We start from the raw sequence: 26,374 nt of genomic DNA on the forward strand, positions 1-26,374 counted from the left end.
GGCGCAATCTTTATCTAATTTTCAAGAACCGATATCATGCTTGTCTGATATACATACACTGTATCTTACCCAGTGCTATATCTTGGTTTATCAGTCATATTAGAAAATTAAAGCATCAAAAGTTAAATCCTTTTGGCATCTTATCTCGTTACTTTTTGTCAGGGTGGGTGGATTTTTAGAAGCATATAGAAATGAATTATTAATTCAGTTTGTAGTTTAAATTTAAACCAAAATCTACAATAAGCGATATTAAATTGTGTTTATATACACTGAAAACACTATTTCAAAGATTTACAAGAAAAATCAGAACAAAATGTCTGTAATGTAGACTGACATTTCAAGTTTTGATATTGATAAGTTGTTAATCACACTCTTAAATTCATTTTTAAAAAAGTTGGTACATTAAAACACAATATTTATAGTATAAATTGTTTTTTTTAAATAACATGTGAAAGTTTTTTTTTTTTTTACGTTTTGTCTTAAAACTTTGCAATTTGTTTGATTATTTTTTAATGTTCTGCAAGTTTACTAAATGATACATATATCAGAGTGGTACAACTGTATATTTTTACTGCAATCAATTAATCCTTACTTTGAGAGACTATATATGCTGCTCTCAGTGTCTATAGACCGAGATTCTACAAATCAATATGTACACATGCATGTGCTCATTGAAAAATACTATTCTCTTTTGAGAAGTGGACAGGCATAGCCTACATGGATGTGGATGTAGGCTATGCCTGTCCACTTCTCAAAAGAGAATAGATGTAGGCTATGCCTGTCCACTTCAGTCTCAAAAGAGAATATGAAAAATACTTTTTATAAGAGGTAGTCTACCAAGTTCATAAAACGTAAAGAAATTTTCACATTCATGTATTCCCAATATTACAAAATTAAGTGTAGACTCTCATACATGTACTTCTAGATAAGTATAAACGAATCGGACCCTTGGCTAACGATGTTACGTAGATGCGTAAAAACTAGATCCGCTCACCTATGATATGGAGTATGATACAATGCGCATGTGCGATCGATAACTTCCTTTTGTAAAAATAGACTCGTCAATCGTCACAGAAAATGCCTCCAGTGCCACCGAAAGTAAACGCTGTGCTACTGGGACCCCCTGGCGCAGGAAAAGGCACACAGGTATTTTATCCAAACTATATAGCTTTAAACTTGCAATGCAAGTTTGATGATTAATTGTGTAACGCCAGGTTTAGGAGGTTACATGTGGTATATTTCGAATTTCCTCGAAATATGTTTCATATTGACACAAGATAACGTCTCTTATCATGCAGCGTCATTATTGTTCGGATATTGTTTTTGACAAATTACAAAGGTTTGAGAATGAACATTAAGAATATCTAACTGTCATATTTTCAATTGAATTAGGCCACCTGGGACAGAAATATTCAACATATTGTAAAATTAAATTTATAGTTCACTTTCATTGACCGTGACTGGAGTTTAATTATTGTTTTCTAATTATATACAAACATAAAGTGCTTGACTAATAAGTGGCTGGTGTGTTCTTGGAAGGTAAGGGAAGTAAACTCTGGTTGGACTCTGATGTATTAATGTGTGACGGTCAGACCAATTCGAATACCGGGACCAGATAGCTCAGTTGGTAGGGCACCTGACTAGAGATTCAGGGGGCCTGGGTTTGAATCCTGGTCTGGTCTGTCATTATTTCTCCCATCCTGTTACAAATGAATATCGAATACAGAGTTCTTGAAATCTTTTTTCCACTGTCAGTCATTTGGACTGACAACCATCAGAAGTTTGTCAGTCCAGACTGATTCTATCAGTCCAAACATTTTCAATAGAAAGATGAAAAACTACAAGTATATTTGCCTTATAGTTTCTCTCATTTTTACCTTAATTATTCTGATTTCTCCTAACTTTCACATTCTGGCTCCTGATAACATTCTTATTTATCACTTCATTAATTATTATTTCCTTCCCTCTCTCATTATCAACTTTCTTCTTGTTCTCTTTCTCGTTCTCTTTCTGAACATCTCATATGTTACTATGGCTCGGTTGTCAGATAGCGGAGTTCTTATTTCCCGAAAAAATTTATAAATGATTACATTGGGATTTTTGTGTGTATTTCTGTATATTGCAATAAAAACATTCACTGAAAACCCTGTTTCGGTGTATGCAATGTACATTGAAAAAACGTAACGAGACAACACTCGCCATCTTGGATTTATAGGGGGCCCTCAGTTCACGCTATGTTTAAAACAAGTTCTCCACTTTCTCCCATAATTTCTGACGACATCTAGGTTGGAAAATGATTGAAAGACTTATTCCTATTGTCTGACTACATCTGTTAGCTGCATTATAAACACACCGTATCAATATGTACGAAATACTCGCCTAACTTATTGAAAGCAACGGAAGTAATAATTACTGAGGTGTTCCTAAAATGTATAATAAGTCTAGAGAGAGCGAAAAAAACCGCGAAAAACTCCTCTAGATTTATCGTATGCGTTCGGATCTCCTCAGTGAGTATGAAAATTAGTTATATTTTCGCAAGTTACTCTGTCCATATCTACCGGTCATTTGGACTGACAGGCAACCTCAAGTAATCGGTCCTTGGTTATTTTTATCGGTCTTGCCGACAGGACCAAAAGATTTCAAGAACTCTGCGAATATGATTTAGCTAAAATTGCTCAAATGTCTTGGGGCATAGCTTAGCCTTCATCCTCTAACCATTTTTGCTATAAATTAATGTTTGATATAATTTAACCAATTTATCACAAACTTTTGTTGTAATTTTTAAGCAATAATTATTTGTTATTTGGACTTTTTATAGGCACCAAAATTAGTAGAAGAATACAAAGTATGTCATCTTTCAACAGGTATGCGTATTCTCATTTGGAAAACGCCCTTTGCAACTGTATAAATAGACCCCTTCACCATAACTGCAGTACTGCTCTCATGCAGGGCAGATTGATATACTTTGCCGAAATTTTAGTAGGTAGATAATTAAATGACGTAAATGAAACAATTGTCATATTTCAACAAATTATGTCATTTTGCCCTGCAAAAGAACTGTACCTCAGTTATTGTGAAGGGGTTAATTCAATATAAATGCTTACATTAGTCTTTGTGTGCAACTAAAAAAGTTTTTCACATTCTTTTATTTAAAATGATGGGTTTTAAAAAATTGAGAACAATATTTTCTATTCTTTTTGATAACTTACATGTACAATGCTTTCAAGATAGCATTACTATTAATTACCAATTAAACATTAGAAATTGACATCTGCATATATTAGCAAATGTTCAGGGCTGAAGCTTTATATTTTTGAAATTTGATACATATACTAATCAGCAAAATTACCTAAGTACTTGCATGAAATAAGGTATCTATAGCAACTTGCATGTTTTTAGGACTTTTATTTTGATTTCTTTTTACAGGGGACATGCTACGGGCAGTTATAGCCTCGGGGTCAGAACTGGGGAAGAGGGTCAAGGGTGTGATGGACCAAGGTCAACTGGTGAGCGATGACCTGGTCATTGAAATGATTGACAAAAACCTGGATAAACCAGAGTGTGCCAATGGATTTCTGCTGGATGGATTCCCTCGCACCATCAAACAAGCATCTGCTGTAAGAAAATGGCTTACTTTATGAATACCCTAAAATGTTAAAAATATGATGCAAATATTGTTAATGTTTAACAAGGATTTGTGGAGATTATTGTTTAAAAAGAAAAACTTTTTGTTTTTTTTCAAAGAATCAATATTTTTTCTGTTAAACCAGTATTAGAATTTTTCTTTATAAGATGAATACAAAGTTACCTTCCATGCTAAAGATAACATTTTATTGTGCAAACTATTCCCCTAAAACAGGTTTTATGCCTCATTTTACTATTTTTACCTGATAAAGGGGTGCATGTTCAATTACAAAATGATTACTGAATAGAAATTTTTCATCATTTTAGCTTGACAAACTGTTGGAGCAGAGAAAATCCAAGCTGACTGCATGTGTGGAATTCAAAATCGATGATTCTTTATTGGTGCGGCGCATCACCGGGCGTCTCATTCATCCACCAAGTGGAAGATCATATCATGTGGAGTTCAATCCACCCAAAGTTCCCATGAAAGATGATGTAAGCATATATTAAGCATAAAAAGATATCTCCAACACTTGATATGACTTTTCTTCACTGTTGGCTCTTGTTTCATTAATACTACATGAATGTTTAATTTCTCGCAAAAGGCATTTTTATTCATCATCTCTAGGTTTCAATCCCTATTTATCATCCACAGTTTAGAATTTGTTATATCTCTGTAGCAAACTGGAGAACCACTCATAAGAAGATCAGACGACAATGAAGAAGCCTTGATGAAGCGACTGGACTCTTATCACAAACAAACCAGCCCTCTCGTAGATTACTACAGCAAGAAAGGGATCCACACGGCCGTGGATGCCAAGCAGCCACCCAACGTTGTCTTTGCTGCCATTCAGGCCGCCTTCTCAGGGAAAGGAAAAGATAAACTACGACTACTTGGACAGGGATAGTTACATGTAGATCATTTTTACATTGAACTGCCATCTATCGTTTAGTTCAAGCAAACCTTGACATAAATTATTTTTTCATAGACGTACTTGCATACATCTTTGAAATGGAATGAATGATGAAATTTATATGCATGGTATCCCAAGGATTTCATTTGTTGAAAAATTGTTAGAAGTGAATTGAATTCACTTTACTTTTTATCATAAAGCTTTACAACACATTATCTCCAAGTTAGAAAAAAATTGTCATGTTACCGGAAATCTTGAATCAAGGTTGCAATTTATGTATATGTTATATCTTTTTCCAAAAATAAATTTATTTTTAACCCAGAGCTTTGTGTTGATTATGTTTCCCTATTTGCAGTTCTAACATTCAGAGAGATCAAATGTGTATCTGTGATAAATTTACATAGTGTACAATGGTGGTGACAATTCATATATTTTATCCATGTAATGAAATTTAACCAGTTAATATTTACATTTGGAACCTGAGGATCATGAAGCAATCTCAGACTTAAATCAAACTTTAAAACAGTCTTAAATGATTGTTTATCATATCATAAAATACTATTGAAATTTGTACTTTAAATCAGTCATAAAATGATTGTTCATCATATCATAAAATCAATATTGAAATTTGTAATCAACAATGTAATATCTATACACTTTTTGATAGCATTTCAATTTTGTCAGTGTTTTCAATTAAGAGACATTAAGACTATTCATTTTTCAAAGATTGCCTTATGATCCTAGGGCCAAGTCTCCCTATCAATACTGGAACTCTCTTATTAGATTTGTCTTGCAGCAATAAATGACTACCAGTATCGAGATCTATAAAACTGACCAGTATAGAGGCAATTTGCCCAATTTTGCCCACTTTGTATGTTGAAGTTATGAAATGCAGTGATTTTTTAATTTCTTTAGAAATAATATGTAAAGAATTTTGTAAGAGTGTACAAAAAAAGTCAATTTCAGAAGTAACACTAAAATCTCAAGCCAGTCACAGTATTTATTTTACAAGTCTTATGTCTCATTAGTTTCAGCTTGCTTCATACGAAGCACAACAGGAACAGAAGTACACGGAATAAGTCCTAATTCAGTAATCACCAAGGAGATGAACTCTGGTGGGGTCACGTCGTAGACTAGATTGAGGAGGGTCAGTGAGCTGTAGTCCCTCCAGTCATTCAGATACGGCGTCTTGTTGCCGATAAACACCAGATCATCAGGGTCACCTGTGTATATATAACAAACTGCATTGTACATTTCGTATTGAGATGAATAATATAGCATGACTCATTACACTTTGAATTTAACATCGCCAGAGGCCAAATGACAGTATTCTTGTAAATATATTAGATCTATAAAATAGGGTGGTCAGTGCATACAATTGATAAAAACTCTTTTTAATCATTTTAACCATTTTTCTTCTTTCGACCATTTGTTTGAAAACTATTTTTTCCTTCTATAAATTAAGAACAATGTTTGATCTAAGAAAGCACTGACCCAATTCATTATATACAAAGGAGTCGGTCTGTCCACGCTCACAGAACTTGTACGTTTCACAGCAAACAAGGACCGGAACATTGCACGCCTTGGCTATCAGGGCGATCTGTGAGGTTCCTACCCTGGACATCACGCAGCCATTGGCCAACAGAGCGTGGGCTCCCAACATCACTTTAGTAGCCTGTCCATAAAAATTACAAGGTAATGCATAGATTTCTTTATTTAGGTACACTTTAAGAAAATGTAGATGCACATGTCAAAGGGCACTTAAAATTTATCTTAAAAACATTTTTTTATCGCATTCAAATGGTGAAATTTGCTATTACTAAGAGATTTTATGAATATTTCTTTACTTTTTAAAAATTTCTTCCAAGACACAGAAATCTTCAGTTAATAATTGAAAAAAAGATGATAGCATTAAGAAATAGTAATATAACAGCAATTCGAAAGTCAAATGCCTAATGACTATTAAATGATACAGTAACTATTAAAATTATGGTTCAAATCATTGTGAAACACCCACCTCTTGCATTGCGTAGGAGGCTGCATTAATCATGAAGTAGGAGCAGGGGATACCAGCCCTCACCAGTCTCCTCAACATCTCCTTCCCTAGAGGAAGAAATCAATTCATATATGTAACATCATTTTTGTAAACATCAAAAAAAGGACTTCAGAATATTTGCATTCAGAGAAATATGCATTTACCTTCCATTTTAGGACGAGCATCTACCACAATGACCTTGAACTTTTTCCCTTGATTCCAGGCATCGCAGAGAACTTTGCGAACAATGGACGAACTGCAATTATCAAAACAGAGGATTTCATATTTGCATGTTATTAAGGCTATCCTTTCATGTTACACATTCATCAGCATCTGCAAAATGCAATTAAAATATATGAAACGATAAAATCACAGGATGAACAAACACACATACAACATGTACAAGACTCATTGCTAATGAATAATTATTTCCATTGATATAATAATAAGTGCAATTGTGTATTGCTAATGAACCTTACCATGAATACACAAGAATAACATCTCCATCTTTTATTTTTGCCTCATCCTGCACATATTTTGAAATGGCTACTGCAGAAAGTAAAATCCTTTCTCTTATGTAACTGTCAATAGTCTCTAGAAGTTTCTTCTTAGCCTGAAATAAAACAATAAAATTATTTAGCATAGTCAAGATCTACATTTACACACATACATGTAGCTTTAATCAAAATCAAATCAGGATTCGTTAACATTTAAGTGATAAGGTGCGTTTATTTAACATGCTTTTCTGATCTGTAATTGTAATATACTGGTATAAGGAACAACCAAGAGGGCTTTCTAAACCTCTCATTTAATCATTACCATTCTGAGTTTTCTACATGTATTTTTATGTGTTAATTCAATAATGTCCAGAATTCCTATGTAACATCAGCCCCCTCCCCCTTCAATCACATGCCAGTATTTTAGATCAACAATATTAAGTAGAGTATAATTTCAGTAAGGCATGATGTAAAAATATACCAATTACATGTATTGAAATTGAAAAATCAGATTTTAATTACCTACATGTACTAAAGCACTTTGTTAATGGAATAAATATACAGCTATAAAATACAGCCAGATGTATAATATACCAGAGAAAATACAAAATATTACACTAACTTCATAATCCTTTAGATTATTTGGCATGTGAGTTATGTGGTGTTTCAGATGCTTGACCGCATTTCCCATGCTCACTGACATCAAACGACACTGATTTAGGAAACTGGAAAAAAATAAGGTATACATTTTCAGAAAAACCAATTACATTAAAAAGATGAAAATAAAACAGCATTTTAAATTAAGTATACCGTAAATAACAATGCAAACCATAATATACTTTAACAAGAGGCCAATTGGCCTTAACGGTCACCTGAGTAGCATATATCCAATACACAAACTTGTCATGGAGTCTCATATATGCATCTAATTAATTAGGTTTCATACTGGAGTAGAAAAATTTGTAATGACAACCACATTTAATTCAAAAAGAACTGTGAAACCTATAATTTTGGTGAAAAACTAAAAGATCTGGTCTACAAAATAATGAATTTAGTTTTCCTTTCAGGTGTGTGGGAGTAAAGAAGATAATTTTTTAACGTTATATGCATTAACATCTATACATCCATTTTGGCCCTGCCCTAGAGTCAAAACCCATACCCCAGGGGACATGAAAATTAAAATTTCAGTAGAGGACTTCCTGGTTAACATAATTATTAGTCGGTTTTTTTTTATACAGATGTGTGAGAATAGAGAAGAAGATTTTTAAACATTATATGCATTAACACTTTATTGCCATATTGCCCAACCCCTCATGTCCTGAACCCCTGACCCAGGGGCCATGAATTTCACAATTTAGGTAAAGGAGATTGTGGATATCATAACCATGTATTCAGTTTTTTGCCCACATGTGTGGGAGTAGAGAAGAAGATTTTTTAAGATTTAAATCATTTTTACTATATGGCCATATTGGCCCCACCCTAGAGCATGAACACCTAAATAAGGGGTCATGAATTTCACAATTTTAGTAGAGAGCCTCATGGACATCATAATCATGCATTTAGTTTTTAACAAATATATATAGGAGTAGAGAAGAAGATTTTCTAAGATTTAATACATTTTTACTATTTGGCCATATCGGCCCCACCCTAGAGCATGAACCCCTGACCGAGGGGTCGTGAATTTCACAATTAAGGTAGAGGGCTTCATGGACATCATAAACATGCATTTAGTTTTTAACAAATATATATGGGAGTAGAGAAGAAGATTTTCTAAGATTTAATATATTTTTACTATTTGGCCATATTGGCCCCACCCTAGAGCCTGAACCCCTGACCCAGGGGTCATGAATTTCACAATTTAGGTAGAGGGCTTCATGGACATCATAATCATGCATTTAGTATTTAACAAATATATATGAGAGTAGAGAAGATTTTCTAAGATTTAATACATTTTTACTATATGGCCATATTGGCCCCACCCTAGAGCCTGAACTCCTGACCCAGGGGTCATGAATTTCACAATTAAGGTAGAGGGCTTCATGGACATCATAACCATGCATTTAGTTTTTAACAAATATATATGGGTGTAGAGAAGAAGATTTTCTAAGATTTAATACATTTTTACTATATGGCCATATTGGCCCCACCCTAGAGCCAGAACCCCTGACCCAGGGGCCATAAATTTCACAATTTAGGTAGAGGGCCTCATGGACATCATAACCATGCATTCAGTTTTTTCCTCACATGTGTGGAAGTAGAGAAGAAGATTTTTGAAAATTTGGCTTTTTTTGCATATTTGGCCCCGCCCGTGGCACCCCAGGGGTGGAAGAGCCATAAATTTCACAATTTAGATTCTTCTTACCATAGAGATGCTTCACACCAAAAATGATAACGATTGGCCTGGTAGTTTTCAAGAAGAAGTTAAAAATGTAAAATTGTTAACGCACGACGACGGACGAAGACCAATTGCAATAGGTCACCTGAGTGACTCAGGTGACCTAAAAAAGTATTAATTGGGAATAAAATACACACTTTTAAGGTTTACTATAAAAATGACGTGTACTATGCCCATGTAAAATTTTCTGCTTCTACTGTATCATATTACAGGTATTTGAATGATTTTCACTTGATCTAGTTAAACGTGTATATGCACAGACCGTTATTAGTTTGTTATCTGTTATTGTGAATCTGTAATACGAATCATACATGCATACCTTATGTATGGCTTTATTGTGGCTTCCAGATCTCTTGAGAGCTCTTTTTGAGGAGGAGTGGTGTAATCTTGAATCACCTGCAAAAAGGATGCAGTCACTGAACACCAAAAGAGTGGTCTTTTTTGCATTCTTGGAGTTTTATATCATTTATCACTGTTATTAGTCAAACAAAAGAAATTCCAAATCTGGATTCACGTGTACTTGAACTCTCCTTTAAATTGGGTGGGGTATATACATTTGTATTTATATAAATTTGTTTTGCCTCGGACTAGAATGTCTCGACGTCATTGGATGAATCGCGTCACTAATTATTTTATAAATTTCTTTACACTGCAAGCGTCAAAATTTATACGGCAACATGGCGGATGTAAATTTATTTGAGCTGATTTTTTACACAAACGTTTAACCATACCTTTAATTTTTAAGCCCCAAAATATTTAGAGTGACCCCCTTTGCCTCTGACGTAATATTATGATCCTACAATGGATTCCAGGTCTGCACAGATGACTGATGAGAAAGGTAACAAATTTGAGAATTGAGCTATGAATTTAATTGTTATATACATATATTATCTTTCGTTTGTTTACCTATCAATTTTAATGTCCTCGACAGAACAAAACACTTATTAGGTTTGTTACTGACTGTTTACAGAAATTTGTAGAGTCGGTAAAACCCCATGGAAGGCTCGGCTCCGCCTCGCCGTCTATGGACTTTACCAACCCCACAAATTTCTGTAAACGGTCAGTACCAAAACTAATAAGTAATAATGTACATCGAGCAATTATGACCTTTTTAAACCGATGACTTTACCTGTTTAAATGCTGCTAACATAGCCAGGCAGCGAGCATTAGATCCACATATCACTCCTTCAGCATACTGAAGACCTAGTTTTATGATAACGGGATGTATTCCTCCTGACGAAAAGCTTTAAGAACAATAATAACAGTCATCAAACACTGGGTATAATGGTGCTCATTTAAAGTAAAACATATCAAAACATCTTATTGTAACGTATCATTTACAGTTTTAGACAACTACAGGTAACTCTTGATAGCTCGAAGTCCATGGGACCGAGGAAAAAGTTCGAAGTTTCAAGAGCTTGAGTTTTCAAGAGTTCGGAATTTTTCGGGTTGACCGACTGGTTTTAAAATTATGTATTACCGGATTAGTCTTACCGGATGTTATGATTAAGCTAATTATTCAGTGCTAACCGTGCTTAAACAACGCTTTCTTTTCACTAAAATATTCAGAACTGGATGTTTTTAAACCTAAATACAAACAACTATTGAATAAAGTCATAATAATTATTTATTTTATGCATCATATTAAGACCAGATTGCTCAGTACTTTTGTACTGCGAGATGATCAACATGTCATATGATAACTGAGTATCACCCATTGTTCCCACTGTACGGGTCCTTCACCAGCTGTAAGAACTTGTTCAGCAATAATCATTATAATGACAATCATTATAATGACAATGATGCAGATAAGCATAATTTTTACAGTTTTATAATTCTAAAATTTGACCATGGCTCAATATTATCGTTTCGTCTCAATTAACTTCTCATTTTCATTGCGTGTCCAAATTATCGTAAAACGGTTGGTGTTGATTATAGATTGGGTATCAATATGGGCAACATCAAATAATTATCACCTTGCAGGACAAGTGTCGCCTGAAAAAACGACCTGTGACACCGGTCCCGCATCTAACGCCTGGAGCCATTTAAATGACCAAGTAGGTGTTAATACGGTAGAGTGCTTGGAGATACAAAGCGACTTCGAGGTATCGAAAGTAAGAAACTATAGATAATGAACAACGGAACTGCAGTTAGACTTCGAGGGATCAAGGGTTTCGAGAGAACAAGAGTTCGAGAAATCAAGAGTAAATTTGCTTAGTTATTTAGGGAAAAAAATCGGGACCCTAGACTCATTTTGAGCGATCAAGAACTTCGAGCGATCGAAGTTTGAGCCATCGAGAATTACCTGTATCTGGCAAATCTTGTAAAAAGTATGCAAGTAAATTTCAATTCAATATCTAATTGTTCATAAGAAGAGAAATAGGGAAGAAAAAAAAGATCCTTACGAGAAAGACCCTGTTAGTGAAACCTCTCTCTCATACTGATGGAGATGATTGAACAGTCGAACTTTTCGCTGAGCAACAGTTCTCTGAGGGAGGCGCTGTTTCTCCAGTCTCTTTGCAATTCGTTTTTGTGTCTCTGCGTCATCAGCTTTTAAATGGTCAGGGACCCTTTTGGGTTCTTTCTTCACTGCTGATGCTGCAGAGAGATCTTTCGATGAGGCCTCTTTCTTTATATTTGCTCCTGCGGCCTCTGGCTTACCCCCTGATGCAGATCCTGCATCTTTCTTTTCTTGTTTGGCTGCCCTCTGAGCTTCCTAAACAGAACAAAAAAATCTTGTCATGACCCAAAATACATTGCACTTTTAATCATATCTTGCTTTTCAATTAAAGCCACTCTTCATTGTTGGTATAATTATATCATTGATAATAAAAGACACGAAGCCAAATTGTTCAATTCTTAAAAATTAGTTTGCTTATAATGCATACCTGTTTAGCACGTCGCTCAGCTTTTAGCTCAGCTTTACTTTTTTGAGGTTGATCTGGATCTGCTTTCAGCTTTTCTTTTTGGTTGACTTCCTTTCCCTCTTTCTTTGCTTTCTTATCTTTTTTAGACTTTTTATCAGCAGGGCTTGTTTTTTCAACATGTGGCTCAACTGTTCCTTCTGGTTTATCAGCCATTTTAATGAAATCTAAATAAATACAGTAGAATATAACAATTGCTTTGCACTCAATAACTTAACTGTCTTAAACCTGATAATATTACAAATAAAGTCCACATGTACACACTGGTACATCTGTAAACATATGATAACATAATCTTCCGACTTGCTACATTATATTTTCTCCTTAAATATTTCACAATACCGATATCTTTTTGTGATAACTTCCTTTCACCCCACCTACTTAAGACTTTTAATACACCAATACTATAATGGTTGACGATTGTCACAGCTGTGCAACAATATCATGAGACCAGAGGTAATTCGAACTGCAATTTTAGCTTACACATTATTTCATCATGTAAAATGACCCACAATTAACACACACATGTAAATACTAAGATATATTTGTTTCTCAGTACCTTTACATCAATAATCTATAACTTATATCTTGAGACTAGCAGAAATCTCATTTCATCATCTGGAATTATTATTAGCTAATTTGTCCTAATTCTAGTCGTGTGTGTTGTTATGTCGTAGATCAAAATTTCGGATATTTTATTCAAGCCACATGATCACATGCGATCTGTTTCTTGTGTGTGATCCCCCAGAAAGAATCAATACAACTGGTAGATGGATAAGTTTTCACGATTTTCCTTTTTTTTCTATTGGTGTTTTGAGGGGGCATAGTCTGTCTGCGCTAATTGAATGAATGAATGAATTATATGACAACTTCACGTATATTCTTCACAGAAAAATTTTAACATTTAGTTATGGCCGAAATAGCGTCAATTAATATCCCATAAAAATATATCATTTAGTCATTATATAAAGCGTGACTTTACAATTATCTAACCGTACATGTCGATATCTCTTTTTCAAAATTAAAACGACTAACAATTACAATGTATATAACTTTTTCTACAAAATCAAAAGCAAAAATGTTGCAATAAGTAATTACATGCGTTATGGACGTGATGATGAAGTAAAAATCACGGTACATAAGATAGCTAGTGTCAAGTTGTAAAAAGAGACAGGGAGTACCCAGGCACGTAGCATCGTTTTTGAAAGTGTGTGTGGGGGGGGGGGGCAGACTCATCCAAAAAATCTTGACAAGCCAAAAAAAAAAAAGAAAAAGAGAAATATATAAAAAAAAGGAAAAATGTTACTTTCCAAAATCCTGAAAATCCTAATCCGGGTGGGGGTGGGGGGGGGGGGGGGTGGGGGGGGGGGATACTTCTCCCTTCAATCTTCAATTTCACTGTTTATTTCCTTATTTTTCATTCAATTTTTACAGGATCACAGAAAAGTGGGGGGGGGGGGGGGGGGGGGGCAACTCCATGTTAATTCAATTTTTTTAATGTAAATTTAAGAAAAATCTTTGCTGCTCGAAAAAGTGGGGGGGGGGGGGGGGGAACTCCCCCCCCCCCCCCCCCGATGCTACGTTCCTGGTACCCCATATGACTGTACATGTACTTTTCCCCTTCATCATATAACTATGCATCATATAACTTGACAATAGTTATTGCGGGTCAATTTCTGGGTTTTTTTCAAATCAGTAGCTATATACATGGAGCACAAAAAATTTCAACAAAAATAATAATTTTTTTTACATTGATTCGGTAAGTTCTTATGACATCACCGCTTTAGTATATTGCAGGCCAATTTCTGGTTTTTTGTCCAAATCAGTAGCTAAATACATGAAGCACAAAAAATTCCGACTAAAATGATAATTTTAATATGGATTCGATATACAATGTACTTCAAACTGAAGATGGTTGACCACGCATGAATTAGGTCTACATTTGATAGGTTTTGTGAAAATATCTTTTTCAGTTTTTGAAGCATATAAAATTGCCGATTTATCATCATACAGTTTGTCTATTTTCTTTGATTATTCAAGCCACAGCATAAATGAAAAATATTAAGCAGCGTTTTCACTAGACACATTTCCTCCATTTATGTCAGCAAAAGCAATCATTGAATATTAAAATATATTTTCTCTTCAAACTTGTTACATGTACATGTACTTCCTATAGACAGCAAGTTAAACAAAAGCACTACATATACAATAGTTTTGCAATAATCTTTCTTGTTTAAATAAATTAATGAAATTGTTCATGACCAAATTGACGTATGAAATTCAATTCAAGAACATGGTTTTCAATTATTATGTAAATGTGTTTTTATGCAAGTTATATTATATTGTAACATAAAATAAATGTATATATCAATTGCGAGTAGATATGTTTTATTTATTTTATTGTCAATTGCCCTAACTGGAACTGTGATATAGACTATAGCAATTAAGCAATTATCTTACCTTGTCAAATTCCCGTTTCGCACACATTTTTTTCGATACCTAATTTTCAAATGTGTGCAAAACGGGAACAAACCGTATTAACTTCGAACAGCAGAGTCAGTGAGCATATATCAAGTTAGCTGTGTGAATATCACTCATTGTAAATACGTGTTCGTACACACATATATAGGGATCAAAGCTTCAAACTTCACTCATTAAAACACTGATGACATAACTAGAAGTTAAAGGCAGTTTATTAAGGAAAGTCGTTGTACGTGAAGTCAAACTTTTGAAAATTACATAAATGGAGAGGATTGCAATTCTCGGACATAGTTTTGTGGCACGTCTAGAGCAGGACCTGGCGGATGGACATTTTGATGGACTTCACGCCGATCTTGGCCTTCCTGAAAACTTCACAGTAAAATACTTTGGAGTACGAGATTCGAATTTAAACAACCTTTTAAACAGTAAGGAGTTTAAAGAATGCAAGGCATTTCATCCTACCAAAGTGTTTCTCCAAATTGGGGAAGATGACGTCGGACAGACTACTTCAACAATTATGGATATAATTCAAGCAATTCGTATAGTGGTGGGCTGCAGTCTTCTGGCATTCGATAGTTTGAAATATGTCGTCATTGGAAGCCTTTTTCGTAGGAATAAATCCAGGGGATTAACGGCTGAAGATTATAACTTTAAAGTACACAAGATAAATCTATTCCTTCAAAAGTTTTATTCCGCCAACAGAATCGTACAGTTTTGGAATACCCGTGGACTGATGGTGCCAAAATGGGATATCTGGACAGCTGACGGAACTCGTCTGAACCAGACTGCAACAAGAAAATATTATTCACAAATCAGGATGGCTATGAAGTGTGAAAAATATAGATGAACTGTTACATGTGATTTCAGGATGTCTTATGTGCTGAACGTTGGCAAAAAATATTTTTAATCGTGGATAAGTGTCTTTAAAAAATGGCAATGAAAAAAATCAATATTAGTAATTATATAATGCACGATTTTTTTTATTTATAAATGAAGTTGAATAAGGAAATGTTTTATGATCTGTTTTAATTTTATCAAGTGAAATAAATAGAGAATAAAAATGCACGAGTTTCTGATATATTTATTCGTTAAGAGAACAAAGAGTGACATTGTTCTGCACGTGGTGTGGTTTTAATCATCGTTCCCTTTAACGCTTTTAAAAATCCAATATTAAAAATAAGGGTAAAATGTATTTATTGTGTGATTATTTGTATATGTCAATATACTGTTTATATACAATAATTTATTGCATTTGTCGTGGGACTCGTTTAATTTAAGGTACTTGTTTTACTACCAGCAATGCTGAGTGCTGACCACCAATCAGTGTTAAAACGTTATATACATAATAGCCATTCATTATATTATTCTCTTGCCTTGTATATATATTCAAATCGAATAAAAAACAGGAAAGGGTATATCATGCGCGGATCCATATTTTTCCCCAGAGGGGTGGGGGTTGTTGGGGGGGGGGGTCCAAGGGATATTTGGGTATTTAAGTTTTCCGGGGGTGGGGTCCGAGGCATATTTTCGGTCATTTTACTGTGTGAATTTTGAATTTGGGAATTGAGAAATTTGAATTTTAGAAAATTGAATTTTCCAGGGGGGGGGGGGGGAGGGGGGGTCAGTACCCACCGACCCCCTCTAGATCTGCGCATGTATATTTCAAGTGTAAACAATACCTTTTTTGTGTCAGACATGATTGTTTATTCAATACCCCAGTCATACTTGATGAATAGCATTTGAGAAGTTATCTTTCTTTGCCAATTATATCTGGAGAACTGTAAAATACTTCAACTCGAGCCCCTCAAAATTTTATAGAAACTTTATAATGTTTAAAGACACACTTGAAGCCGACATTCTAGCTATTTTAAGTATAGTTCGAGTTAAGAGTTTTCTATGTAATTGCTTTTATATAATGATTACCATTTACCCATATTCTTGTCTTATTCAACTATTTTTTTTTAGTTAGCAAAAAAATCAATTCCATTATTTGCAAGAAATCAACGTTTCCACGTAACCTGTCTATGAAAGTGAACTGAACTTTTGAATTTTCTGGTTTTTAGAACTATGCATTTTAACAAGAGCTTGGACTTTGGGTAGTTGTGTCAAACAGCAATGTGACGTAGGCCTGTATATTTCACTACTTGCCATCCAACAATGGCTCTTTGAAATCAACAAGATTTGTCTGGCTATTGAGTTTAGACTACGCAATCGGTGTACATTTCGCTTGAATCCAGCGTCATTTTTAAATTGTTTAACGCAAGAAATAGTTATGTCCTACTGAAAGTCTATGTTTCTATCACCGTGAATCTTAACTTAAAAGAATTATTCATTGCAAACCCATATTTCTGATCGATAAAGAATATAAATATACAAGCCAATAGTCAGTTAAATATTATGTAAACAATAGTGCACACATCTGCACGAGTAGTCCAAGAAGTTTGGTTAAAATTACACAAAAACCACGCGCTGGCAACCTGCAAAAACAGCAAGCGACCAAAACTTGCAAAAAAGTCGGGGGTAAGTGTTCAAGTATTATTTTTTTCGGGGTGGGGGGGGGGGGGGGTAGAAAGGAGCACGATTTAAAAGAATTATAGTTTACCAAAGTATGAGATTATGATTTTGATGGGTGTGTTGTCCGATAATCATTTCAACGGATCAGAATCGCAGCCTGGTACGTATTGTACGTTCATCTGACGTCAGAGCTACATAATATACATGTATCTAAGGCGTCATTTTTTACCACTATTAAAGATTATTTTGATGTCCAATCCTAGAAATGGTTAGAATCGATGCATTGGATATGTGCAATTTTAATTCTTTGGTTAGGTAGCCTTTACTCGATATAATTGCACACTCAGAAATTTCCTTTATTTTAATTTATAGCATTACAGTACTAATGAAACATCTCAAAAACTGACTATTGACAAGGCTATCATTTGCAAGAGAAGTCAAAATCACGGCTTATTTCAATCCCTGTATTTGTGTGCTCTTAGCTCAAAGTACAGGCATACTCAGTATCAATAAGTTTCATAATATTACTTTCATTATGAAATTCTTGTGAAACATGCACATCTAAAGTTAACGATTTTCACAAACAAATTCTCTAGTCTCGAGCTCTATTTATCTAGCATACTTCACATTTTCCTTTGGTTATTCATACCCCATGCCAGTTTTTTCACCCTATAAGCTTATTTTATAAAACACGACAGCAGTTTTTAAAATTTGATATAGACAAGGCGAAATTTTCGTGACTGTTGGGATTATATAAGTTCTTCAAGTAAATTCAAATCAAATAATCTCATCTATGCTGACCTCAGAATTTTCTATGCTTTCATGTTAAAGAGGGCATCTGTTAACTTTACTTTTTTTGGTCACTTTATGAAAATTGTCATTAAAAATTAAATTAATTGAAAGATATTGTTGTAAAGAATACGAGTGACAAAGTGCAACTTAATTTTTTCATTGTAGAAAGATATCAAAAAAAATCCGTTCTCAACATCACCAAAATATTGATTTTGACGTTTCTACATGTACTTAAAAAAATATACGTTTTGCAATAAAATCATTATTAAAACATTAAAACAAACTGGTATATAAGTCAGAATGTATGCTACGAAAGTGAAGTATACGTTTTATATAGCAACATTTTTTTAGAGGTTCATTATTTTGAGTGTGCGCTCCATTTTTTGTCGTTATCGTCCAAAAAATTTGAACAATCCTGCTATATATTTTGATTATTTATTGCAGGTTTTGAAAAATACATTAAAAAGGAGTTGTTTATAAGTTGCAACCGTATTCTCAACCATTTCTGTCAAACCTTGTTATACTACATAACAGACATTAATTTGAACATATTTTGTTGAAAAATACACCTACATGTACATGTACATACAAACGGATTGAACACAAGTTACTGCAACCTCATAATTCTCTACAAAATACTTATATATACAATGCATTTGTGAATTAAATGACGGGAATACAAATTCAAATTCACATCAGACATCTTCATGTAAGCAACAGTTCTTACCAACAGTATATACAAATGATAACAGGAATGATCGGTAGTAATGCAGGGTTTTGACACACTCTGAGCAAACTATAAGAAAATTGATCTTAGTTATATACATGTAGACTATTTATACAAACTGTGTTCTACTCAGATTGTGTCAAAATCCTGTGGCCTGAACCCACCCTACCGTTAGATCTCATGGTGCATATCTTGAAACAGAAATAATCAATTTAAATTTATCTATAACTCTTTGGATGATTTTAAGGAGGCTGAGTAGTCAATCTTAAAAAAAATATTGGAATTGAATTTCTTTGCCACAAATATTACAAGCATCTGCAGAAAAGTTTCGATAATGTATTTCAGCATTAAAACTGAAATAATTTCCTAAATTTTATACAAAGTTCTCCCTCTAAGGTAGATTAATGTAGTCTTGAAATGGTCACGATCATCCAAACCTTTTAGAACCATTTTAACAAGAGCTTGGACTTCGGCTAGCTGTGTTTAACAGCATTGTGGTGTACGCCTGTCTATTTCATTGTCCGCCACTCAGCCATGGCTCTCTGAAATCAACAAGATTTGTCTGGCTTTTGAGCTCAGACTTCGCAATCGGTGCGTATTTTGCTTGAAACCGCATCATTTTTAACTTGTTTTGACGCAAGAAATAGATAGCTACGTCCTACTGAAATTCAAAGGTCTTGTTAAAATGATTCTAAGTCGATTAATTTCGCAAAACTTTTCTCACAGTTTGATTAATTGCGAAATCTGTGCAATTTACACCCCCACCCCGCACTGTTATTATACTAAACAACCTATATAAAGAACTTTACTCTAGGCCTATTATTGTTTTCTTGCCATTCCATGTAAACACTTAACGATGCTATTGTCGATTGATAGCCTTTGTTCTAATTTTGCATAAATAAGTAATTCCGTCGGGTCTTCTTACTGGTTTGGAGAGATAAGGTATCTCTTCTTTTGTTTCTCAAATATGTTATAATCCAAGGTATTAAACAGAGATTAACGTTTTATGGTCTCTTAAAAGACATATCAAATTATGCAATGTCAATCTATATTCCAGTATTCGATAATTAAAAAAGCACTAATACAGCCTACTTTGCAAGGTTTCTGGGTTAAGCAATGTGGTATAAAAGTAACTCAAAAAAAAGATGACACTGTAAAAAAAATCAGGTCAATGATTAACAAAATTTATAAATAAAAATTGCATATATATAAAGTTACCTACCACCAGGGGAAAATTCAAATGAATTATTGAGAACACTAGTGACGAACGTCTTTAATTATGCATACAATTATTAGTGATGAGTAGTTTTACAGCTGTGTTTGTGGACTGTTCTATTATTAATATGACGACAGATATTTGACATCAAAAAACAAATTGTGGTTTAAATTATGCCGGAGAAGATTGAAAATTAGTGACCATGAAACAAAGAAACATATAATGTACATTTAATTGCTGTTAGATGAAAGCAAAAATGGTTAAAGTGTCTATACATGAAATCTCCACCCACCAAGACTCTTAAATGAATACAAATAACACCTCCCTCATCCCTCTGATCCATGTTTTATGCTTGTCTACTATGATTTTGCATGTATGCATACACGTTCGAAGTTTACTTGAACCCCATTTTGTTGCATTCGACACATAAACTAAAGACAAATGATTTTATTTTATGCACTCTTTAGATATAAGTATAGATTTGAAATATTGTTGGGTATTCTTACATTTAAAAAAAAAGGTTGGTATCTCTTTGGAATATTGATTTTTGCCACATTGTCTCAAATATGCTATAAACCAAGTATTAGCAAGATTTTAACCTTTTCTCTAACTATACTGTGTCAATTTATCATGTGAACAACACTTACAAACCACTGATATGCACCTGTAGAAGGAGTGCTAATTGAAGTTGGTCTTTTCAACAACAAAACATGGTTACTCTTTGCTTACGTGTACGTATCGTCATGTGCTAAATAACAAGATTCATTGTTAATATGTCGAAATGACACGTATCTCTTTTTAAAAAAAAATGAATTATGAAAAGAATTGAATCATTTCAAATGCGTAAATCAAAATTTCTATATAAAAATCTTGTTTCTAGAAGTAATTTTAAAATTGCCATCATTAATTGATAACATCATCACAAAAAAACATTTTAACTAAGTATGGTCTTGTCATTTGCATTTATAAAGACATCGAATTTTAAAGTAAAAATTCTCAATGTTTAACACTTTTGAATTTTGTAGTGAATGATTAAAGAATGCCAGTCTCAAACGCACTTAATCATTAATGAGTAACACTTTTACATCAATTACTAGTAAATAACTCCCAGTTGAGCTTTTTGGACTGTGAAAAATGAGACGGCTAATGACTGTCAAGTTCCAAGAAATAACGTGTTGTTTGAAATTCAGATCCCATTTTGATATTTACTGAGGATGGTTGGGTTGGCGAGGATCGACCATGTTCTGGAATTAGGAAGTAGCATCGAAAAAAATACGTATCAAAATGAACATGATAGTACACGCAGTTCAAAGTATTCTGAGAAATATATATTGTTCTATATTTTGTAGGTGTCAATGATGTTAGGGTTCAGTGTCTTGAAATAGCACCAAGGACCTAATACCAATAATATTTGATGGCAGTCTGTGAACCACAGCCCAAAACTTTATATCACTTTTGTTCATATTATAGAGATCGTGTTATCTAAGTTTAACAATTAATCTACAAATCAATGTATTCACTTAAATAGCGCAAAATCGACTTTGCAAATACGCTCCGCAATTCAACTTAGTTGGGTGCAACATTGAAAAGCAACAATAGGAAAATCCGTTGCCGTACGCAAGTATTCCTATTGTGAGCACAGGAATTTAATTAGTGAGAAAGTCATTGGTAAAATATAACCATTTCATTTAGATCCTTTTCATCTTTTTAATGGTTTCCATTTGATATTTTCGTATCAAAACGTGCGATACTTTCTTCGAACTATTTCTTCTCTTGTGTTTTTGGTTCTTGATAATGATTTGCTCCCAAAGCTCTCGCCAATTTAGTAAAAGGTGAGGAAATGCCACAAATTTTTCGAACCATTCAGATTTTATAAACTCACCTTAATATCAATGAAGCTTTACTGATCACTTGCCCTGTGTTTTATTACCTGACCTTCTGTTAACTCATAATTGTTTTTTTTAATTCACAGGTTAATTTTCTAAAATTGGTTAAAAATGACTACTGGGTATTTGATAATTTTCATTGAGAAAAGTACAAATATTTTCATTAAGAAAAAAGCATCAGAGAGATTAGTAGCCAAAGGTGTTTCATGGGCTTCTCCATTAAATATATTTTTGCGTTATTTTTCTGCTTCTGATGTAAACATGTTAATTGTCTTTAGATTTTAATTTAAAGCAAGCAGTTTGAAGCAAAGATGTATCAAAGTTGATTATGAAAAATTAACCTGTAAGTTACACAGTCGCTCAAACTTTATAGCCAATCTCTTTGCCCTCTCAATGATCCCCTGGCGCTAACATCCGTGCCGACGAAAGATATTAATATTAGTTTGAGAACTTGTTTATCAATCGTTGTAAAATAAATAAAATTCATTTTTTTCAGTCTTAGCTGAATCTCACTATTTCGCCAAGTGATTAGTAAGGTTTCACATGCTGCTTTTCAAGCGACACTATTATCTTGTACTGCCCTTTTTACATTTGACTGTAAAGTTAATCCTAAAATTGAAAAAAAAATAATTCATACATTTAAATGAAATACATACATGCACAAAAGATATCTTTCAACACTCATAAGCAATTTGACTCAGTGTTAACTCATTTTGAATCCAAGGAAATTTGGCAAATACTGATTTTTTTTTTTACAAGTAAGACGTCTTTACTCTGGTAAATTTTTCCTCCACTGAACAAAAGTTAGAAATTATTTACCATCAAACAATATCGGTCAAATTAAAGTTTGGAATAATCAATGTTGCATATGCTCTTTCAGAAACGTTGTTTATATGACGTTTGGATTCAAATTTCGAGGTAAAACCAACCAATTGTTTATGTCCAACATATATCATTAGCATCAAAATATTTATGTAAACTGTGCCAGGACACCAATTCTAATACTTTAATTGCAATGTGTCGCAAATCTGTTTTATTTTAAGTCATATGACTCCAAATGAGAGTTACTTAATTATCGTCTTTAAGGATGTATGTTAAGTATCATCAGCAGTATTTTGCAAATAGGATTTCTACTGCCAAATTGTAAAATCCCAGAAACATTTTTATTATATGACATAGCTTATTCAATTCATTGTTTAAAGGTACGTGGTCACAATTTTGGTCAAAATTTATTTTTCCATTTTTATGCTCGCAATGCTTCAATAAGGCATTTCGAATAAGCAACCAAAATTTGAGTGTCAGTCGTCGAGTTATAAGAGAGACACAGAGCTCACAATTCTTTGTTTTGTAAACAAAACTCTTGTCATGTTATTGTTTACATTTTGAATACTAAAGTATGAATTTCAGGTTTAGACCTAAGATGAATACAGCAAACACTAGGAACTGTTTATTTATCTTCAAAACAAATTAGCAGATAGGGAAATCAGTTTGAAAAGAACTTTTACTGGTATATTGAACCAATGTAAACAAAAACATGGCACGAGCCTTGTTTACATAATAAAGAATTGTGAGCTTTGTTGCTAATAATTGTAAGACTGACATGCACAGTTTTGTTTGACCATTAGAAATGCATTACTAAAGCATTGTAAACAATTAAAATATAAAAATAAGATTTGACCAAAATTGTGACCATGCTCCTTTAAATTTACCATATTGCTCTTGAAAAGCTTGTTAACAGCTTCCAGCGCTTGCCGTGTTCACCTTTGTGAACTTTGTTGAAGTCCGACGTACATTTAATAACAACACCATAGCCAAACGAAGCATAACAAAATAAATGTTAATAGCATACATCTGATGCATAAAAAATTCAATAAGGAAACCAATTTTGTTTAAAGAAATTAAACTTTCTTACTAAATCTAAAACCCTTAATGTAGTGATTTTTGATACCTTTTGATATAGAATCTGACCGGTCCTCTGAAAGCTTTCATGAATATTAATACGAAAATGCAAAACATTAAATGCATAATTATGCATTTCCTTCAACCCTTGACAAGCCAAGAAAATATCTGTTATGTATTCTTTGGAAATTTCAATATGATGGTAAGTCTAAGATGATTTAAGATCAAACGTGAAAATAAATCCCCCTTCTGAACCATTTCTTTAGCTACCAAAGCATCTTATACCTGTACTTAAGTTTAATATGTAAATGTGGCTTTATATGCCTACGTCCTAAAGCTTACTGTAGCTTACCGTTTTGCTACTGCCAGGGAGGTTGAAAAGTTTAGAAAAGTTGAGGAAAATATTCAAACCTTTAAAATGAACCTCCTTTCGATAAATTTTCTGTTTCCTTTGTTATTGTAATAATGTTAACGATTTATTTTGTAACTCATCTAAATCAATTGTAGAAAGCTTTAATATCCCTCAAATTTCTCCCCATTCACTCACCCGTGACCTTAAATGACCAACCGGATTATGAACTGCTAAAATATTGTCATGGACTTTGGACATTCTGAAAATCGTAGTAAAACTTTACTTATCATATTTTGATCTTTCCTCATTACCCAACTATCATATCATGGACAGCTTCCTGGTCAGCTTAGGCAGCTTTTCATACGGTATTCATGCTGGACACGGTTTCAGTTACAGGCCTCCTAACATAACCAGTGAATTTTTACTTCCAAAGTATCTCTCCTCTTTGGCTTTCCTTTCTCTGCTCTCCTTTTGTGCTAATTAAACATTTTTCATCGTATGAATCGGCTGCAATGAAATTTGGTTCGTTTTCTTATACAACTCTTAATCCTAGGTGAGAGGTGTTTGCTAATTTTATAACACTTTGTCTATTTTTACTTACATGTACATTTGTGATGCTTGCCTATCTAAAATCGATGTTTTCTTTGTTTACTATCCTCGTGAACTCGTTTTATTTCAATAGAACCCTTGCAGTTTGCTTGTGTTGGCTTTTTTAAAAAGACAAAAGTAATAGTCGCCGAGGTTGTATTCATTTTTTACTTTTAATTTGAGACTTCGAAATTTGCTGAATGTTTTATTAAAAATTTGAGTTTCATAATTTGTTAACTTTTCATTGTTTAATTTTTCATGGTACATGCATTTCAAAAACATTATTCATATAAAGGTTGCGACATACAAAGCAAAGTTGTATCGACCAGCAGGTGAAAAATGGTAAAAACCAAAGATAAAGTTTGTGTAAATACACTTTATCTGGGGCCATTTTATGATTATACGTATCAGTCGGTGACGGAAAAGAAAAGCAATCATCACAAGTAATGATATATATTTAACAAACACATATTACGTTATATTGAAATAGATAGCTTACAAAATTCTGGTTCTAACAATTTTGAGCGATAGTTAGTTTACATCCTGTTTTAAAAAGCTGATGAGTATTTTCCCCTAAAGTAAAGATGTATAATACTTAGTCAATGTAAATACATAAATGTTATCAAGTGTTAAAGATCAAACTCATTGTTAAGATTATTGTAGTGTCCATGCGTTTTAAAGATTTTTTCATGTCGTAATTAAAGGTCAAGGTCATCTTTCGTTATTATCCGACTCTCTTCATTGTTTTTGAAAATTCATTTCTTTCGATTTCAGAAGTTTATTTTTCTAACGAATCCATATAGTATGGAAAAATAGTATTTACCATTTTTGTGTGAACAGAGAGAGAGAGAGAGAGAGAGAGAGAGAGAGAGAGAGAGATTATACCCCTTTAAATTTCCGATATATAAAACAGTACCAAAACCCGACACTGCTTCCTTAAACCTTAGATATGCATATCTATATGCTTGTTATAAAGCGAATGATTTATAAACTTTGTTGAAAATTTTCATTTTTCTTTCCATTTGAGTTCATTTTTAAAATGAGATATAATTTTAAATCATTTCTGTTTATGTTATCATTGCACATGTTGCAAATTGAAATGATTTAGGCATCGATTGTTCTTAACGTATTTTTTCATAATCATTATCATCTACAAAACGATTTAAATCATGTTACGTGTCTCTGATACGATATTTCGTTATTTATCGCGTGTTATCGTTCAAAAACGTTCGCAATAGAGAAAAGATGAATTCATAATCATAATGACAAAAAAGATTGATTCATTCTCGATATCCTTACAATAGAAATTGGTAAAAGAAACACGACACGATTCTATTTCCATGTCTTCGGTCCTTGAACCTGATCTTGGATTATCTATCTATTTGTGATCAGCAAGAACCTTGGACCCCGTGATTAGAGACATGTCAGCTTTTATTATGCAGTTACAGCCCTGTAATTCGCACTGGTCTTTATCCAAACCGACGTTTAATCCCTTTAGTTGTAGAACTTAGCAAACCCTGTAACTTGCAA

General features: G+C 33.5%; 2 protein-coding genes across 2 annotated transcripts; one reads left to right on the forward strand and one right to left on the reverse strand.

Annotated features, from left to right (window-relative positions):
• Window positions 1–1,016: 1,016 nt before the first annotated feature.
• On the forward strand, window positions 1,017–4,861 carry LOC105319542 (adenylate kinase 2, mitochondrial). Its single transcript, XM_066084377.1, has 5 exons — window positions 1,017–1,146; window positions 2,819–2,864; window positions 3,427–3,617; window positions 3,952–4,119; window positions 4,305–4,861. Exons 1-5 carry the CDS (start codon window positions 1,078–1,080, stop codon window positions 4,530–4,532), a joined length of 702 nt encoding a protein of 233 aa, XP_065940449.1. The 5' UTR covers window positions 1,017–1,077; the 3' UTR covers window positions 4,533–4,861.
• Window positions 4,862–5,524: 663 nt separating this feature from the next.
• Window positions 5,525–13,056, reverse strand: LOC105319541 (translation initiation factor eIF2B subunit delta). The gene is made up of 11 exons (XM_011417126.4): window positions 12,949–13,056; window positions 12,354–12,556; window positions 11,871–12,181; window positions 10,595–10,709; window positions 9,785–9,861; window positions 7,693–7,795; window positions 7,053–7,186; window positions 6,738–6,829; window positions 6,556–6,641; window positions 6,033–6,213; window positions 5,525–5,761 (listed from the first exon to the last, which is right to left on the reverse strand). The coding sequence occupies exons 2-11, from the start codon at window positions 12,543–12,545 to the stop codon at window positions 5,553–5,555; spliced, it is 1,500 nt and encodes a 499-aa protein (XP_011415428.3). The 5' UTR covers window positions 12,546–12,556; window positions 12,949–13,056; the 3' UTR covers window positions 5,525–5,552.
• Between the last annotated feature and the right edge of the window lie 13,318 nt (window positions 13,057–26,374).

This window comes from Magallana gigas, chromosome 5 (assembly GCF_963853765.1).
Source record: "Magallana gigas chromosome 5, xbMagGiga1.1, whole genome shotgun sequence".
Lineage (NCBI taxonomy): Eukaryota > Metazoa > Mollusca > Bivalvia > Ostreida > Ostreidae > Magallana > Magallana gigas.